We start from the raw sequence: 19,883 nt of genomic DNA on the forward strand, positions 1-19,883 counted from the left end.
TCTTTTTGCTTATGTGGTGCTGAGGAATTGAACCCAGGGCCTCATGCATGCAAGGCAAGCGCTCTACCACTGAGCCACCTTCCCAGCCCCAAGATGTTTTTTCAAAGCAGCTTTCCATCCTATGTTTTTCCTCAGCAGAATCTTCTGCTTCCACATTAGGAAAGAGGTTCCCAGTTTGAGAATGGTGGTTCTTTGTGTGGCATACTAAAGGCAACATGTCTGAAAAGACACTAAACCATAGTTTAGTTCAATCAGAAGTTACTTAGAGCAGAGCTGACTAATGTTCTGCTGTCTCCTACCAAGGGCTCCCTACAGCTCTGGGGTGAGCACTGACTAAGGTATTCTCTAGCTGAACTGAGAATTAGTCTGGACACCCACAGTAAGCAAGCAGCCTTAAAACTGCAATCAATGCCTCCTTTGGTTAACACTGTGTTTTGTGCTAGTATTTTTTTAAAATTCAATATCCCCTTAAAAGAAAGAAACAGCTCATTCTTACATCCACCTCAAAGTGCATACAGACCGTATGAAAGTTTTATGATTTCATTCTGTAGTTACAGTGTACTTAGTTTCGGTGAGAGAAAACTTGGGGCATAGATGCAAATGGTGTTTTTCAAAGTATATAGCTGCCTAAAACTGCTAAGCAATGGTAGGCATTAGTGTCCTCAACCACACTGCTTAGATTACAGGTCTCTGCCTGACAGAAGTGCAGAATCAGAACAAACCCAGACTAGTTGGGCGAGAAAGAGTTCTGAGGGCACTGGAGAGTGGGCAATGCAGGCCTGGCCCTTGGCCCTATAATTTACTGTAGCTGCTTACATGTCAAAACCACCTTGGCAGAACCCAAAGCTAAACCTGTGGTTTAGCAACCTAAAGTTGAGAGTACTATGAGGAGAATATTACTACCTCATGAACTCAGAACTCAACATGAGACTAAACGATGAATGTAGGATTTGGAATAAATCAAAATCTGGATGCTCCTTCTGGTAACTTCTTTAATTTCAAGACTCAGAAGGCCTGAAATCTTTTATTCTAATCTTCAAACGGCCTAACTCCCAAGCTGAGCTACCATCGAGCAGGGGGTGTATTATCTGCTGTATTATCTCACAGGGCAAAAACAGGACTACAGATCTGCTGGGCACAGCAACTTTCATGCCCAAATGTCCAAAAGCAGTGGGGGGGAATTTACTTCAGAAGAGAAATGAGGATGGGAGAGACTGCCATAATTCCTGACCTTTACTCAAGGTGTTATCAAAAGTTTGCTTTGTTAATTAGAATTTGCCTACTTTAGGCAAAAAGGTGGAAAAGAAAAAAGCTCCATAAAAGGAATCGTGCTTGAGTTGTAAGAGTATTTTCTACAGAAACAATATTTTGGTTAATCTGGACACGACTGTAGCTCTGCAGCTTTTACTTACCCACGGAGTACATAGAACTGAAATAGAGGGGAACTTGTTTTCAATCGATGATTCTGATTCTACTAGATGAGTCTCTTTCCTTTCCTTCCCTGAGTTAGTCGAAACTACAATACCCAATTGTTTAAAAGCCTAAACATGTTCCTCTTTGTCTTTCCTTCCAATTCTATCTTAAAAATGGATCTCTTCAACAGAGTGTGCTATTTTGGCTCAACATAATGAAGGTTTAATTTGCTGCCATGCTGAACGAGGCAGTAAGCCTTCCAATTTGACTAGCCCTGGGACAAAAAAGACAAGAGTCTGTGAAATAGTTCTACAAAATCCACAGGTGTGGAGAACGTCTGCAAAGTTTACCTCAAAACACACACTCTGAAGCCAGTGCCAGCATTTACCTATCCAAATGCCACACCTGTTTGTCCTTTGGCATGGGATTTATAAAGACTGACCACTGTTAGAAAGGGCAAGTGCTAAGAAATTCAGCTGATTCTGCAGAAACAGCTCATGCTCTAATGGTCATGGTCTTTGCTTTAAGCCTTACTTACTACAGAAAACCCCAGAAACACCCAACGCTACCCTGTCCTTTACCAACAGAACTTGCCATTGGCCACCACCTGCAAGCCGTCTCATGCCATTTGGAGTTGATTGTGCTGTTTTTCTATCTTCGTAAAAATAAGTTTCACTTATTTTGTGTTGAAAATCACAAGTGGGAGAGAGGCATCCTATCTTCTACCAGCACAGCGTCCATCCCAAACTGGTCAGTGCACTGCTTTATGGTGGCCAGGACATTCAGGAGCCGCTGGTCTACTGCATCCAGGTGAAAATCAGACAGCACGGGGGAGATGGGGTCATGGGCCAGGGCAGATTTTAAGGCAGACTTTAGCACTCCATTCTTAAGGTAGTTCAGTCTGTTCCAGGTAGAAACCCGAATGCTGAAAGAAAAAGATTTAGACAAGTTACATAAAAACTATCAAATTGAGTTTAAAGCCCACATGGCAGACAAAAGTTTTAAAAAAATTACATAAAATATTTAAACTAGAAAAACCATTTGTTTCAGAATGACCTCTGCATGAGAAAGCCACATTATCAGGTTTTGGTTTGATTTATGGGTAGCTATACATACACACACACACACACATACACATACATGCTCAATAAAGGAAGAACAGGAACTAAGGAATGATACTGGTTAAGATGCTTGTTACTCAGAAGCTGACATGTTGAAACTCCTCTGTATATCAAGTAAAAAATTAAAAAAACAAGCCAAAAATGTGAACTAATCTTAATGTCCAACAATTGGAATAGTTAAACAAATCATAGCTCATCCATTCAGAGAAATCATGCAGCCATTAAAAAGTTTTGAAAATTTAGTATGGCATGGTAATGTTAGAGGAAACCAATCTTTCACTTTAAATTTGTGAGATAACAAAACGTGTGTGTAAAGACACTACGTGATTAGAATGAAGCACATTACAATGTTAACAGGCATTACCCTTGGATGTAAACGGGGAACTTAATTTCCTCCCTCCTTCATGTTTCTAAGTCTATATTCCTACCATAATAGGGATTTATTTATTTATTCATTGTGCCAGTCTGGGGGCTTGAATTCAGGGCTTGGTCTCCATCCCTGAGCTTTTTTACTCAAGGTTGGAGGCTTACCACTTGAGCCACAGTTCCACGTCTGGTCTTTCAGTCGGTAACTGAAGAGTCTTACAGTCTTTTCTGCTCATACTGGCTTTGAACTGCAATCCTCAAATCTCAGTCTCTTTAGTATCTAGGGTTACAGGCATGAGGCACCAGTAGTGCCTAGCTTTATTTGTTATGATCTTCAAAGGACATGCCATTTAACAAAGTACTTTGAGTATGATGCATCTTGATGAATGTCACCCCTTTTCACATTCTAACCTATCCCTCCCAGCGCACCCTCCCTTGCTTTCCCTAATTTTGTAGGCTATACATTGGATTCTTGACTGTATCTCTGCCAATTTCTCCTACAAGAAAAGTTCTTAATCTCTGTATGGATGAAGAGATTACTAAATAGGCAGGAATGTCTGATTGCAAATGGAAGCCTATTGTGCAATGACTTAGGCAGACCGAAGCTTGCATAAAGCACAAAAACGATGGGCGTGCAGATTTTTTTGCGGGGGGGTGGGGTGGGGAGGGGGTTGGTCATGGGGTTTGAACTCTGGGCCTGGGCGCTGTCCCTCAGCTCTTCAGCTCAAGGCTAGCGCTCTACCACTTGAGCCACAGCACCACTTCCAGTTTTCTGGTGGTTAATTGGAGATAAAGAGTCTCAAGGACTTTCCTTGCCCTGGCTGGCTTTGACCCACAATCCTCAGATCTCAGCCTCCTAAGTAACCAGATTTCTTATTCTAAATAATTCTATAAAGCACAAAGCGTCAGAATTTCCCCCATGTGGACTCACATCCAAATTCCCCCTTCAATATATCGTCTCCCAAAGTCGATGAAATCCTGTAAGCATCTTTCTTCTTTAAGTTTTCTCAGTAGAGGGATACTGCAGGAAGAAGGGGGCTCTCTGGATGCTTCTGGCTGAAACAGTGGGTTGGTGATACAGAAGGAGGTCATCTAAATTTCCAGAAGATAATCTTGAAGCCTCAGCTAGGACTGGTGATAACTTCTCGGAGGCTCTCCTGACATAGGATCCTGAGCCTTGCAGGCTATCCGCCCACCCTAGTTCAATCAGCAAGCCCCCAAAGTGTCGTAACGGTGCCCAGAAGATTCCTACTGAATAACCTCTTCCTCTCCAGACTGCGGCCTGCCTACACTCCACCTGGACTCCAGAGGGTTGTTGCAGCTTGCCTACCTTCCAGAGGTCAGTCTTTCCCTGCTAGTTAGTGAGCTGACTGTCCCTTTTCCACGGAGGCCCAAATTCTTGCCTTTTCTATGTCTTTCCTTCCTAGGCCGTGTTCCTTCATCCCGTCTTTGTTATGTTCACTGTTGCATTAAAATTTAATAATTTTTAAATATTAAATACCCCCAGCTTAACACATGTCTTTCTATTTCCTGGTTAAAGCACACTGGTATTATCAACTCAAAATACATCTTCTTTCAATTCTTGATTATATGTACTGTTACTTCCCAGCATCAATAAATATAATTAAGGATTACTTGAGTAAATTCTTTGTTTTTTTTGGAAGTACTAATGATTGAACTTAGAATTTCTAATTTACTAGGCAAGTGTTCTACCAGTTCAGCCATGTGTGGGTAGTCCATAAATGTTACTTTTGGCACAGTTTTGTTGCTATTAAAACAAAAGGTTGGGTGCTGGTGGCTCACGCCTGTAATCCTAGCTACTCAGGAGGCTGAGATCTGAGGATTGCACTTCAAAGCCAGCCCAGGTAAGAAAGTCTGAGACTCTTCTCTCCAATTCAACACCAGAAAACTGGAAGTAGTGCTGTGGCTCAAAGTGGTAGAGTACTATCCTTGAGCCGAGGAGCTGAGGAACAGGGTCCAGGCCCCATGACTGACAAGAAAAAAAAACAAAAAACGTTCAGCTTAGCTCAGTGGGACAGCACTTACCCAGCATGTGCGAGACCGTGAATGAGGTTGATCCCTATACTGCAAAATTAAAAATTAAAAAAAAAGAAAGGGAGAAAGGGAGGAAGGCATTTAAAAAAAAAAAAGAGAAAGCAAAGCAGACCAGGTCCTAGGAAAGGCCACAGTCTCACTTGCCATGTGAATGCTTCAAAACTTCATGTTCTATATACTTAACAGGTGAACAGCAATGATCCTTGATGTACATACTTTTTTTTTTTGGTTTCGTGGGGCTTGAACTCTGGGCCTGAGCCCTGTCCCTGAGCATTTACAAATCAAGGCTAGCACCCTACCACTTGAGCCACAGTGCACTTCCAGTTTTCGGAGTGGTTTATTGGAGATAAGAGTCTCTTGGACTTTCCTGCTTGGGCTGGCTTTGAACCATGATCCTTAGATCTCAGTCTCCTGAGTAGCTAGGATTACAGGCACCTGGTTCATACTTAACTTTTTGTTTTCTACAGAATTTTCTCTTATTTTCACAATCCACTATTTTTTGTATACCTTCCATATATCATTTCATGTCATCTTTGCCTACAATTAAAGAAACTGGTAGGTATAGTTTTTTCTTTTACTTTTTTAAAATTTAATTTTATTATAAAGGTGATATACAGAGGGGCTACGGTTATATAAGTAAGGTAAAGAGTACATTTTTTGTTACCCGCTCCCTCATTTTTCTCCTACTTCTCCCCCACCCCATGCTGTAAAGTTCATTTCCAACACAGTGTCTTGTGAGGATCGCTGGTGCATTGGTTCACCCTTTGTCCTTTGTCTCACCATTTTATTTCTCCCCTTCCCTTCCCCAAATCAGATAAACACATATATAAGACACAGGGTACCAGAATCCAAAAGTGACAACAGGGGATAAACCAAAGAAAAAAAAAAAGAAGATTACAGCTATATTGAAGGGTGAATTTGGATGAAAGGCAGTAAGATTGAGGTAGTCCACATGGGGAAACTCTGCTGCTCTGTGCATTTATAGACTAATTTAGAGTAAGAAATCTGCATGTCCATCCTCTTTGAGCTTTATGCGCATTAAAAACAACATTAAACATTAAAAACAGCAACAACAACAACAAAAACTCATTTCCACATCTCCGAGTTCATTTCGATTAGCATCATTTGATATGGTAATATGTACGTAGCTACTGAGCTACTGTGATCCTCTGTGAGGACACATATGAATGTTTCTAGTTCAAGGGCATATAGCAAATAACTGATAGATCTAGGATTCCAACAGCCGCCTTTCTGCCAAGGGGGAAGGAAAACCCTTGCCTTTGTTCAGGAAGAGCTGCCATCTTCTGGCTAACACTGAACACTTACTGGCAGTCAGATGTATTTTTCTACATACTTTTCTCACTCTTAGATTCAGGAATGCGAGGATCTCAGTTCTAGAACTGTCTATAGATAGAAGCCAAAGAATACATTCTGTCCAGTATGAGTGGATGTGTGCACCAGACACATAATGATATAAGTACTTTAAAATGAGATGAGAATTAATGACCTGAGACAGGAGCTCAATTTTTATCTCATTTTCTTTGTTCTTGACATAAAGCAATTATTAAATTCTTATAAAAAGCTGCTTGTGGTTTATACAGTTTCATACTTAGATATATACTGGGAGCTGGGGGTTCATGCCAAAAATCTTTTTTTTTTTTTGGCCAGTCATGGGGCCTGAGCTCTGGGTCTGGGCACTGTCCCTCAGCTCTTAAGCTCAAGGCTAGCGCTCTACCACTTGAGCCACAGCGCCACTTCTGGCTTTTTCTGCTTATGTGGTGCTGAGGAATCGAATCCAGGGCCTCATGCATGCAAGGCAAGCGCTCTACCACTGAGCCACCTTCCCAGCCCTCATGCCATAAATCTTATCTGTTCAGCAGGCTGAGATGGGAGGATTGAGGTTCTAAGCCAGTCAGATCAGAAAAGTCCAACCAGCCAAAAGCCAGAAGGGAAGCTGTAGCTCAAATGATAAGAGTACCTGCCTTGAGAGGAAAGAGACAGCACCCAGGTAGGGTGCAAGTCCCAGTACTAGCACAAGAAACAAAACAAACAAAGATATGCAAACATAGGAGGTATGTGATGGGCAAGGGACTTAAAGCCCCAAAGAAACAGGACTGTAGCCAATAAGTACATAAATTTTACTTCAATTTTGAGGACAATGGGGTAGGACATGTGAGGAAGTTGATTATATTTTGATATTAAACCAAACACAGATATGTATTACTAACGAGATTATGAACTTCTATTCATACAATATTAAAAATGAATTCTGAGCCTTGAATTACTTTACCTTTCCCTGGTTCAAGAAGATCTCAGGATGTCCAGGGTTTTAGATTGCAAAAGTATGAAAAGCACTGTTCAGAGACTTACAATCAAGAAAACTTACGTACTGCTATTCTGCGAACCTGAAAAAGAAGGCAGCGCAGGTACACGCGCTTGCTGTGCATAACTTACATGCAACACTGATAGAGAGGGGCAAGAATGCTTCTCTCATCCAGCGAGGGGTTCCCAAAGCTGAAAACCAAATGAAAACTTAGTGAATTAGGTGGAAGTATCAGTTCTCATCTCATTATCAAAGCAACAGCAAATTCTGTATGAAACCCAAATATAATCCTAGATAATTTCATGCTCCAGCAGCTAAAATCATTTAAATTAAAAATAAGCAGGGCATGACCAATTAGACACAGCATCAGTAACAGCCTGTACTGAAGTATCTACAAATAACTCATCTACAAAGACCCTATTTCCTGCTAAGATACTGTATGCAAGCTGCTGAGTCTAACTATGGCAACAGAGTATAGAGTTCATAGACCAAAGGGATGGAATGTGAAAACCTCTTAACTTGAGAACTCTTAACCTTGTTTATGTGTTCTCCCAAACAAGCAGATGGCCATTAGTTAAAATAACAAGCTATACTGTTCTACTCCAAAATTACCAATATCCTATTCCTTAAGGTGCACATATAGGCAAAGTTTCAAATGGCAAAACTGTAGACAGTTTTCACAACGGCTGAGAAAACACTGATTCAATACAGATATAAAAATAACAGAGCCAGTGCCAGTGGCTCACGCCTGTAATCCTAGCTACTCAGGAGGCTGAGATCTGAGGATCACATTTCAAAGCCAGCCCAAGCAGGAATGTCCGTGAGACTCTTTTTTTTTGGGGGGGGGGATCCGGTCGTGGGGCCTGAACTCTGGGCCTGGGCGCTTTCCCTCAGCTCTTCAGCTCAAGGCTAGCGCTCTACCACTTGAGTGACAGCACCACTTTCGGCTTTTTTCTTTTTGCTTATGTGGTGCTGAGGAATCGAACCCAGGGCCTGGAGCATGCAAGGCAAGCGCTCTACCACTGAGCCACCTTCCCAGCCCTCCGTGAGACTCTTATCTCCAATATACCACTCAGAAAACCGGAAGTGGCACTGTGGCTCAAGTGGTAGAATGCTAGTCTTGAGCTGAAGACAGTGTCCAGGCCCAGAGTTCAAGCCCCACGATCAAATAAAAAGAAAGAAAGAAAGAAAGAAAAGGATAACAGAGCTGAGTGCTGGTGTCTTAAGCCTGAGATCTTGGTACTCATGACAGATCTGAGGTTTGAGGGGCTGGGAAGGTGGCTCAGTGGTAGAGTGCTTGCCTTGCATGCCTTGGTTCAATTCCTTAGCACCACATAAGCAGAAAAACCCGGAAGTGGGGCTGAGGCTCAAGTGGTAGAGAGCTAGTCTACAGCTGAAGAGTTGAGGGACAGCGCCCAGGCCCAGAGTTCAGGGCCCATGACCACCACCACCAACAACAACAAAAGAAAAAAAAAAGAGAGAAAGATCTGAGGTTTGAAACTAACCAGGAAATGAAAGGCCATGGAACTTTATCTCCAGTTAACCACCAAAATGCCAGAAGTGGAGCTATGGCTTAAATGGTAGAGAAAAAGAAACCTCAGGGACAATGCCTAGGCCCTGAGTTCCAACCCCAGGTCCAGCACCAGAAAAAAAGGTATTAGGAACCCAGCAATCGTTGCTACACCAGCAATCTTAGCTACTCAGGCTCAAATTTGGTTTGAAGCCAGCCAAGGCAGAAGAGTTAATGGGACTCCATCTACAATTAACCAGTAAAATACCAGAATAGAAGTATGGCTCAAATAGTAGAGCATCAGTTGTGAGCAAGAAAGCTGAGAGCTCAAAGCCTTGATTCTATCAGCAGGAGAGGGGGGAGCAATTCAGAACTGGGAAAAGAGAAGCAATTATGGAGAATTTGTCAACCTTTCACTCTTTTCCCCAAATCTCACCTTAATTTATGGAGGTCTGCTACCTTGTAGTACCCGGTAGGCTCTCCAATAATAATAGGGAAAGCAGCTGCTACAGTATGAGATATTTGTATCACCACCCCATAAATTCATGTTAATACCTAACCCCCCATGCAACACTATTAAGAGGTAAAGCCTTTAAGAAGTGGCTACATCATGAGGAAAGACTCTCATGCATGGATCTGTGCCATTAGGAAAGAGGCCAGCAGCGCTTGTGTACCTCTTCTACTACATGAGGACATCGAAGGCACCATCCATGAGGAATGGCTCCTCACTTGATAATGAATCTGCTGGCACCTTACCTTGTTCTTAAAACTTTCCACCCTCCTCAACTGTGCCCAATAAAATTTTGCTGTCTATAAGTAACCGTTGTTCCAACAGTTTAAAGGGATTAAGATAGTAACTGTTTTGGGACATATAAGGTATTACATGCTGCCAGGGGCTGGTAGCTCACATAACTACTCAGGAGGCTGAAATCTGAAGATTGAGGCTTGAAGCCAGCCTAGGCAGTAAAGTCCATTAGACTCTATCACCAATAAACTACTTAGAAAAAGCTGGAAGGGACACTGTGGCTCAAGTGGTAGAATGCTAGCCTTGAGCACAAAGAGGCTCAGGGACAGCGCCCCAAAAAAACTACCATTTTTACAAGTAAGGATAAAGTTTAGGAGTAAATATAGGACTGATCACTACCTGACGTCGTCAGAAGAGTAGTGTTGTTTATGGACCCTTTACTTTCTGTAACGATCACGAACTTGCACAGAGCATGGGGTGCCTGTTGCTCAGTAGAAGATGGTACAAATGCTGCTCAAGCATTCTTTCCTGAGGAGCCATGCCTAAGCTTATTCCCAGCATCTTGGGTTGCAGAAGTAACCAGGGCTGGGCAATTCTGGGCTCTAAGGAAGCATTCTTCAGCAAACACTTATATAGAATAATTGAAATATTTCTTTGAACTGAACTGGCTCCCTTGGTGAATGCAGAGGGCAAAATGGAAATAAAATGTGCTCTCTAAATAACTCAGGCCTACAATAATAAGGATGTTGTTCTATTTGTTCAAAATGAGTAAGCTTGTCTTAAAAGTTAACTTGTCTTTATATAAAATCACTGTATAACTGCTCATCTCATGGGTCTAAGCTGTCTTAATGCTTAAAATGCACAAACCTTCAGATTCCATATAATCATAAATAAATTCTATTTTATTAAATCTGAACGTCTCAGATTTGAGGTTATGTAAACATCATAGCCAAGAATGATATAGATAGGGACAAATTGGCTTCCAGTTGTAAAGAGGACCACTTTCTAGTTTTCAACAGCATTTCAAGGTGCATGTCCTGTACTCTGAAATTACTCAGGAGGAAGGGAAGGAGGGATACCAAGAGCTAAGGCTCTAAGTGGAAAAAGGAGGACTTTTTAAAAAAATTAATTGTGGCCGGGTGCTGGTGGCTCACGCCTGTAATCCTAGCTACTCAGGAGGCTGAGATCTGAGGATCGCGGTTCAAAGCTAGCCCAGGCAGGAGAGACCGTGAGACTCCTATCTCCAATAAACCACTAGAAAACCGGAAGTGGCGCTGTGGCTCAAGTGGTAGAGTGCTCGCCTTGAGCTGAAGAGCTGAAGGACAACGCCCAGGCCCAGAGTTCAAGCCCCACGACCGACAAAAAAAAAATTAATTGTGCTCTAGATACCTGCTTTAGTGTACATCTAAAGTGTTCTCCAAAGGCTCATATACAAAGGACAAGTGACCAGCCTATGGTGCTACTAGAAGTTGGTAGAACAAAGTCATAGATCCCATTGGGGATATATAGCTGAAGAGGGTACTGAGATTCTGGCCTCTTCATTTCCCAGATGCTATGAGATGAGCACTTTGCTCCACTACATGCTTCAAGCCTCATCACAAGCCCAGATACTTTGGAACCCATCAGCCACTGACTGAAATCTCTGAAACAGTGAGGCAAAATAAACATTTCATCCTGACATTGGTTTATCTCAGGTATCCGTCACAGTGACTCATAGCTGACTAACACAATGCCCTAGAATATCCTTTTGTATACAGAAACTGATAGTCCTGCTGGTCTTACCTTTTGGCATTATCAAGAAGGATTAGCATACTAGCGCCTTCGTCATCTTGAAAGCTCTCATAGTGATGTCGGTCAGCATTGCCAATCAGGTAATCAAAGACTGCAGTATCAATGATGTCTAAAAGGCGTGGGCCTGAGTCATATGGGGATGTTTTCTTAACAGCATCACAGTAACTCTCATCATACTCCCACCTGGAGACAAGGAACATCACAGGGTCATTACTGAGTGCCAACACTACACCTGGCTATTTAGTTTTGATCTTAAAAGTCACCCAAAGACCATGTGCTAAAGGACTGGTTGTAGCCAGTGGTGCTACTGAAGGATAAGGGCTGGTGGAAGGAAGTTGAATCACTGGGGGCATGACCAGAAGGGAATATAGGCACCCAAATGCTACCTCTTTCATCTTTTTGCTTCCTGACCATAATGGAGTGAGCAGCTTCACTCTACAACAGATTCCCATTGTAATGCTCTGCCTTTCCACAGTCCCAAAACCAATGGATCCTCTTTTAAAATTTACTTATCTTGGGTATTCTGTGGTTCAGAGGCCTTTTGAGTTTGGAAAAGTTTGGGGAAGCAGGCTAAAGAAAGGCTGGAATGCTGGAAGCAAAAGTTAATGGGTGATTTTGGGATAGAAAAGGCTATGCTGACTGAAATCTCAGATGGAAAGAAGGGTCTATTGGGGATTGGATTAGAGGCCATTCATATTACATTTGACTGAGAACTTGTCTACGTTTTTTTCTATGCCCTGAGATTTAGCAGAAAAGCTAAATTTAAAGGTGCAGAATCATTTATATGATGGGGAACGCAGCAGAATGGTTATTTTAACTGTATTTACTATGAGAAACAGGAGTAAACATAGAGCAGAATTATAAAGAAACTTGTAGTCTGACAAGAAAACAAGGGCATATAAAGTTCAAGTCAACATATTTAGCACCATCAAAAAGGAGTCAAGAACTCTGTAACAACAGGAGAGATGCCAGGCTGAACGGAGAGTCTAGGGAATTATTCAGCCATTGAGAAAGACACTCCAAGCAGCCTGGCTACTGTGACAGAGAGCAGCAGCATCAATATAGAATGTTAGAATTATGGGGCTATGGAGGTTTCCATTGAGATTTCAAACGAAGGCCTGGAAGTCTACAAGTAGCTTCTACATAAAACTGTAAGAGTGAAGCCAAAGCTACAAGGGAGACTACAGGAAGTCATGAGATGCAAGAACAATAAAATGCCTATCTACTGAAGTTCTAGGCAGTAAGCCGAGCCAGCCCAAGAGGGTAGCCATATGGGCTATAACCAGCTAGGCCATAGGGGTGGGATTGACCAAGGTCTCTGAGGTTCACATTATACCATTGTATGCTCTGGATGGTGGTCATGGAGCTTAAAGGATTTACTATTTGCCCCTCTGGAGTTCAGTCTTGCTTTGGTCCAATCCTTTCATTTTCCTATTCCTCCATTTTTGAAATGATTCGGAATGTTTACCCTTGTAATCATTTTTTTGGGGGGTCTGGTCGTGGGGCCTGAACTCTGGGCCTGGGCGCTGTCCCTCAGCTCTTCAACTCAAGGCTCGCTCTCTACCACTTGAGCCACAGTGCCACTTGCGGCTTTTTTCTTTTTGCTTATGTGGTGCTGAGGAATCGAACCCAGGGCCTCAGGCATGCAAGGCAAGCGCTCTACCACTGAGCCACCTTCCCAGCCCATCATTTTTATCTTGGAAGTATGTAACTTGTTCCTTTTTTCTTATTTTCAGGGGCTTACAGCTAAGAGTCTGCCTTGAGTCTTGGAGGAGACTCTGGAACCCTGATTTTTCAGCAATGTTGGCACAGTTAAAGACTTTCAGGACTCTTGGAGATGGGCTGAACACATTGTGAGATGTAAAATTGGGAGCTGAGTAGAATGTTACGATTTGGACTTTAAATATCTCCCAAAGATAATATACTAAAGACTTGATTCTCAGCCGGTGGCATTACTGGGACATGATGGAACATTTATAAAAAGCTTATGTTGGGCTGGGAAGTTGGCTCAGTGGTAGAGCGCTTGCCTTGCATGCATGAGGCCCTGGGTTCGATTCCTCAGCACCGTATAAGCAAAAAGAAAAAAGCCGGAAGTGGCGCTGTGGCTCAAGTGGTAGAGCACTAGCCTTGAGCTGAAGAGCTGAGGGACAGTGCCCAGGCCCAGAGTTCAGGTCCATGACCTGCCAAAAAAAAAAAAAAAAAAAAGCTATGTCACCCGGAGCAGGTGTAAAGGGGACATCAGAACCTCGGCCCACCCTCTCTCCTTCTCTGCTTCCCAGCCACATCGAAGCAAGAAGCCTCCGCCACCTTGTGCTTCTGCCACAAAGCACTGCACCATTTTAGGCCCGAAGCAATGTAGTCAAGAGACTATGGACTAAAATCTTTGACATTATGAGCCAAAAGAAATTTCTCCTGCTTTTCAGTTGATGGACCTCATGTATTTGTTAACAGTGACAGAAAGCTAATACAGTGGCACTACTAAAAACACCTGTAATCCTAGCTACTTAGGAGGCTAAGATCTGAGGATCATGGCTCAAAGCCAGACCAGGCAGGAAAGTCTGTGAGACTTTTATCTCCAATTAACCACTCGGAAAACCGGAAGTGGCATTGCGACTCAAGTGGTAGCGCACTCACCTTGAGCTGAAGAGCTCAGGACCAGTGCCTACGCCCAGAGCTTAAGCCCCTTGACCAACAGGAAAAAAAAATAAAACAAAACCAACAAAATAAAAATGCAAACAACAACAACAAAACAGAGAAGAAAGTCCCTGCTTAACAGGTTGCCCCTGACTCGAGAACTCTTATTTTTGGATAGAACAGCTGGCTTCTATTTAGGACTGGCATCCGGCTTGGCACTGGAAGAATTAAGTAGTGGCTCACAGGAACGTTTACCTGGCTAATTTGCCTTCTCTGTAAGTCCTCCCCCAGGGGTGTCGATGCTTCTGCAGCGGCCACACATCTGGGAGCCAGAGCGTAACAGACCCCTCCATTGTGTCTCCATCGGCACACGCTGGCTCTGTTTCTCGGCAGTAATAGCACTTCCCATAGAAACAAGTATTGTTTCCTAAAGGGTGGAAAGGATCCAAACACACTTAAAGAAAAAAAAAACCAAAACCTCCCAAATCTCCCCAAACAGGGAAATGAAAGCAGCAATGTAAGCAGGCCTTAAGAAAGTGAAAATCCTGAACTTCCTATTATACAGTATAGTTCAGATGGTATTAAAAAAAAATCCACAAAGTATAAACGGGCACATATTAGAAAGTAAATCTCCCTTCTTTCTTCCATCTGGCATCTGTCAGAAGTCAACTACCATCACAGAACCTTTGTAAACTCTTCTGATTAAAGAAAAGAAGTATCTTCTTGTTTTTCAGCAACAAAGAGGTTCTGGTTAAAGTACCAAGAGGAAGAAGAAAGGGGACATGTGCTCAGTTCAGTTATATATGTTGAGAAGGAAAAGCAAATAAGTGAACGGATTAGGGATAACAGAAACCAAGTTTCTCATAGATGGAGAAGTTGAACATACAGACAGGAAGATGGCCAGTCTAAAACCTATACTGTTTTAATCAAAAGTCTTAATCGAGCTGGGCACTGGTGGCTCACGCCTGTAATCCTAGCTACTCAGGAGGCTGAGATCTGAGGATCGAGGTTCAAAGTCAGCCCGGACAGGAGAGACCATGAGACTCCTATCTCCAATAAACCACCAGAAAACCGGAAGTGGCGCTGTGGCTCAAGTGGTAGAGCGCTTGCCTTGAGCTGAAGAGCTGAGGGACAGCGCCCAGGCCCAGAGTTCAAGCCCCATGGCCGACAAAAAAAAAAAAAAAGTCTTAATCGATACCCAGAGATAGAGAAAAAGATACATATGCGGATATTCATATGCACGCACACACACACACACACACACACCCTATGCTGTCCTAGAAACAATGACATTTAAGTAGTAATGGGCACACTCACATTCAGTTTCTAGTTTAAAAATGAACAACAATAACATACAAGCAAACAAAACATAGCTTATATGAAACCTGTTAGTTGTGCCTGGCACCCGTGGTTCATGCCTATAATCTTAACTACTCAGAATGTTGAGACTTGAGGAAAGTCAATGAAACTCTGATCTCCAATTAACCATCAAGAAAAAAAAATAAAAGGGCTGGGAAGGTGGCTCAGTGGTAGAGCTCTTGCCTTGCATGCCTGAGGCCCTGGGTTCGTTCTCAGCACCACATAAGCAAAAAGCAAAAAGCCGGAAGTGGCGCTGTGGCTCAAGTGGTAGAGCACTAGCCTTGAGCTGAAGAGCTGAGGGACAGCGCCCAAAAATAAAAGCTGAATGAGAGCAGAAGGCTCTGAGTTCAAGCACACACACACCGCACACACACACACACACACACAAAATATAGTGTATCAGTTAAGAATTTTGGGTCTGCATTAGATTTCTAGATTTAAATATTAACAAATACTAAGCATATTTAGATTTATATATAAAATATGTATTGCATTATTATATATACATACACATACATATATATTTCTCTTTGGGGGGTGCTGGGATCAAACCCAGAGCTTCATAAATGCTAAGAAAGCACTTAATGGGCTGGGAAGGTGGCTCAGCGGTAGAGCGGTTGCCTTGCATGCTCAAGGCCCTGGGTTTGATTCCTCAGCACCACATAAGCAAAAAGAAAAAAGCTGGAAGTGGCGCTGTGGCCCAAGTGGTAGAGCACTAGCCTTGAGCTGAAGAGCTGAGGGACAGCGCCCAGGCCCAGAGTTCAGGCCCCACGACCGGACCCAAAAAAAAAAAAAAAGAAAGCACTTAACCACTGAGCTGTACCTCAGTCTTAAAACAGAAAGGATTTAAGAGATGACAAGATTAGGTATATCCTTCACCTCTCCACATCTTCTTTAGAAAATGGAGATAACAGTTGCACAACTGTTGAGTGTAAAGAGTGAGATAATCTGTAGTGCTGGAGTACTGAGTCATACCTCTTAGCTGAGAAACAATTTTTAAAATTCAACAACATGAAAACATCCAACCTGATTTTAAAATAGGCCAAAATGCTGGGCACTGATGGCTCACGCCTGTAATCCTAGCTACTCAGGAGGCTGAGATCTGAGGATTGAGGTTCAAAGCCAGCCCAGGCAAGAAAGTCTTTGAGACTCTTATCTCCAATTATCCACCAGAAAACTGGAAGTGGCACTGTGGCTCAAGTGATAGGGTGCTTGCCTTAAGATGAAGAGCTTAAAGACAGGGCCCAGACTCTAGCCTCACACCAATTAAAGCAAAGCAAAGCAAAGAACAGATAAGATCTGAAGCTGGGTGCAGGTGGCTCACTGCTGTAATCCAAGCTACTAAGGAGGCTGAGATCTGAGGATTGCTGTTTAAAGCAAATCCGTGCAAGAAACATGAGACAACTCCAATAAACTACTCAAAAAATCCACAAGTGGCACTGTGGCTCAAGTGGCAGAGTGCTCGCCTTGAACAAAAGGAGCTCAGGGACAGCACCTAGGCACAGAGTTCAAGCCTCAGGACCGGCAAAAAAAGAAAATTATCTGAAACAAATCAGTGATACTATGCTTTTGTGATATATAAGAAAACCATAGTCATCATGAAGAGGATTCACAGCACCTGTGAATTTTTCACTTTCTAATCAGAACAAGAATGAGAACTTTAGCTCATGTCCCTTGCCTGAGAGTGAGATAATGGAAATTGGAGCCTGTTTTATGTATAGTGAGCTATAAACGAATCCTAGCAGAGTAGGAAAGGCAGCGCCAAAAGCCACCCTACAAGGGAATGTTTTGTTATCTTACAGAGTCGCCTCAAGATTTATTCAATTCTAAGGCGACAGTTCTCAATTGAACACACACACACACACACACACACACACGTTGGAGAAAATAACAGAGCCAATGATATGAAGACTCATTTTAAGCAAAAACCTGGATTTGAGACTTAGTAGTAAAACTAAACAGAAGAAAATGAAGTTATCATTTACTTTCACTACCAATAAATAACTTCATACTTTCTACTGTAGAAGAACTATTGAGAGTACATTGGGAAAACTTTCAATTTTCTGCTATCTACTTTTATATCCAATTCCCCCACTAACCTGAGATCAGGTTGCCTATTTGCTTTTACATTCCCTTGAATTCTTCAAGTCCTAAAAGACACAAACCAGCTTGCTCAATGATTATTACCTCTCCCCCTGTCTAGAAGTCCTCTATACTCTTCTTACCCACAGTTAGGAAGGTGCTCAGCAGCTGCTCCGTGGCAACAGGCTTGATTTCTGTCCGAAGATTAACGTATCTGCCAACCACCAAGGGAGCTCGGCGGAAGCCCAGAATCCTGGTTTCCAAAGTTGAAGAGGAAAAGTAAAAAATATTTGGGGATTAACTTTAAATTATATTCTCAAAAATTGTGGTGAATCCTATATCGTAGATGGTATCTTTTTTTTTTAAAAGAATAAACGTTTACGCATATCATGTCAAAATGTTTGTAATTTTACACTCCAGCAAAAAGGTGTAAAAGGTGAGCTGTACCAAATGTCAACAGCTGTTGAATCTAGGGAATGGGGATATGGGATCATTATATTATCCTTTCTACCTCTACTTAGGAAATTTTCCTAGTAAAAATTTAAAATTTAAACGAAGCATTAGAAAAACTTGGACTTAAGTTCATAGGTTAAAGCTTATATAAAATAGCACACTGACAAAACTATGCAGATGGACCTAAAAGAACAAACAGGGCACAGGTGGACCCACTGCAACAATGAGATGTACAAGTCATTATGTCGAAAACGAACTTTACAACTTTCAGGTGGGGGGGGACAGGCGGGGAGGATTGGGTGGGGGGGCGGGGGGGGGGGAGAATGGGAAGGGATGGGAAGGGGAAACAAAGGAGGAGGCTACAATGCTTGATAAGAAATGTACTCATTATCTTGCCCATGTAATTGTAACTCCTCTGTACGGTATTTTCACAATAAAAAAAGAAAAAGAACAAACAGGACAACTCAGATTTAATGGTCTCTCTAATGGTTAAATATTACCATGCAGTTGAAAACAATCTTTTTTTTTTTGAGGTACTGGGAAGGCAGATTTGAACTTAGGGACTCAAACTTGCTAGGCCCTTGTGGTGTTTTACCATTTGAGATATGCCTCCAGTCAGGCTTTTTGCTGGTGACTTTGGAGATGGAGTCTAGTGAACTTTTCTACCTAAACTGGCCTTGAACCATGATCCTTTAGATTTTAGTATCTTAAGTAGGTAGGATTCATGTGTGAGTCACCAGTACCAGCTGAAAACAAAAAATTTTTTCTTGGTCAGTCATGGGGCTTGAACTCTGGGCCTGGGCGCTGTCCCTCAGTTCTTTAGCTCAAAGCGAGCGCTCTACCACTTGAGCTACAGCGCCACTCTCGGTTTTCTAGTGGTTTATTGGAGATAAGTCACATAGTTTCCTGCCCAGTCTGGCTTTGAACCGCAATCCTCAGATCTCAGTCTCCTGAATACTAGGATTACAGGCGTGAGCCACCAGCAACCAGCAACATTTTTTTTTTGTTTAAATGACATTGCCTGCCTAAAAAAAACATTCCCCAGACAAGAGATGTAGAACTTGAAGCCCAGAGAAATTCGATAGTGAAAACAGAAATCACCCACAATTCACCAATCCAGAAAGTTACTGACATTTTGTCATATAAACATGTTTTCCTTACCTGTATATATAAACATCCACTCTAGCTTATGCATAGACATATAATAGGGCTTATACTGTATGCAGTTTCGTATCCTGCTTTTTACTCATTATTATATCATAAGCCTTTCTCCATGCCATTTGAAAGACTTAAAAGAACAAATGATCTGTTTAGGACTGGTTCTGTCCTAAACCTAATCTTAGAAAAGCCACAAAAGCAAGGAGATGAATGAAATACATGGAAATGTACGAATGGAAAATAACATAACAAAGAGAAACACGAGGCAAGAGAAGGCAGCTAGGTCTGAGTGTAGTAGAGAAACACAAGTCAAAGCAGAAAAGTGTCAGGAGTCATGGATGGACAAAAAGGGTACAAAATAGTCTTTCTATGCATTGACAACTGCCAATCAAAGAAAAGCAGCCAGCTTAGTGACGAGGGGGCAGTTTCACAGTGGCACCTAAAGCTGGCTGGGTGGCAGTTAGCAAAGGAGACAGTGAGGCTGGCCACAGAATATCTGGATTTGAGCTAGGGAAGAACTTTCAAACAAAAGACCCTCCAAGTACAAGTCATTATATTCAATTCACATTAAAAACAATCATTTCTATACAAGAATATTTCCCTCTACTTAATAAACAGGTATACTATAAAAAGATAAACTTTGCATGTAACGGGAAATATAAAATAAAATAACACTTCATCACAGTAATAAAAATTGCTATGATGGATAATATAGAATATTGGTCTGGAAATAAGGATCTTCATGATCTGCTGGTAGGAAATAGGCAAATAAAATCTGAATTCTAGTGTGCCATTTAGGAGGGGGAATAGGATTTAGCGAACTCTCTGCCACTAGGTCTTAAAAAGAAGCAGCAAAAAGTCATAGCATTATAA

General features: G+C 42.1%; 1 protein-coding gene across 2 annotated transcripts in view; it reads right to left on the reverse strand.

Annotated features, from left to right (window-relative positions):
* Positions 1 to 974: 974 nt before the first annotated feature.
* Fam20b (family with sequence similarity 20, member B) overlaps positions 975 to 19,883 on the reverse strand; it is a 44,485-nt gene continuing 25,576 nt past the window's right edge. For both annotated transcript variants that reach the window (XM_013015725.1, XM_013015726.1), the window contains 5 exons: positions 17,543 to 17,652; positions 14,214 to 14,385; positions 11,316 to 11,507; positions 7,410 to 7,469; positions 975 to 2,338 (listed from right to left, as the gene is read on the reverse strand). In XM_013015725.1, the coding sequence (XP_012871179.1) occupies positions 2,107 to 2,338; positions 7,410 to 7,469; positions 11,316 to 11,507; positions 14,214 to 14,385; positions 17,543 to 17,652 (766 nt within the window). In that variant the 3' untranslated portion in view covers positions 975 to 2,106. The remainder of the gene's footprint in view (positions 2,339 to 7,409; positions 7,470 to 11,315; positions 11,508 to 14,213; positions 14,386 to 17,542; positions 17,653 to 19,883) is intronic.

The sequence above is a fragment of the Dipodomys ordii genome, unplaced genomic scaffold (genome assembly GCF_000151885.1).
Source record: "Dipodomys ordii isolate 6190 unplaced genomic scaffold, Dord_2.0 Scaffold27, whole genome shotgun sequence".
In the NCBI taxonomy this organism is placed as follows: domain Eukaryota; kingdom Metazoa; phylum Chordata; class Mammalia; order Rodentia; family Heteromyidae; genus Dipodomys; species Dipodomys ordii.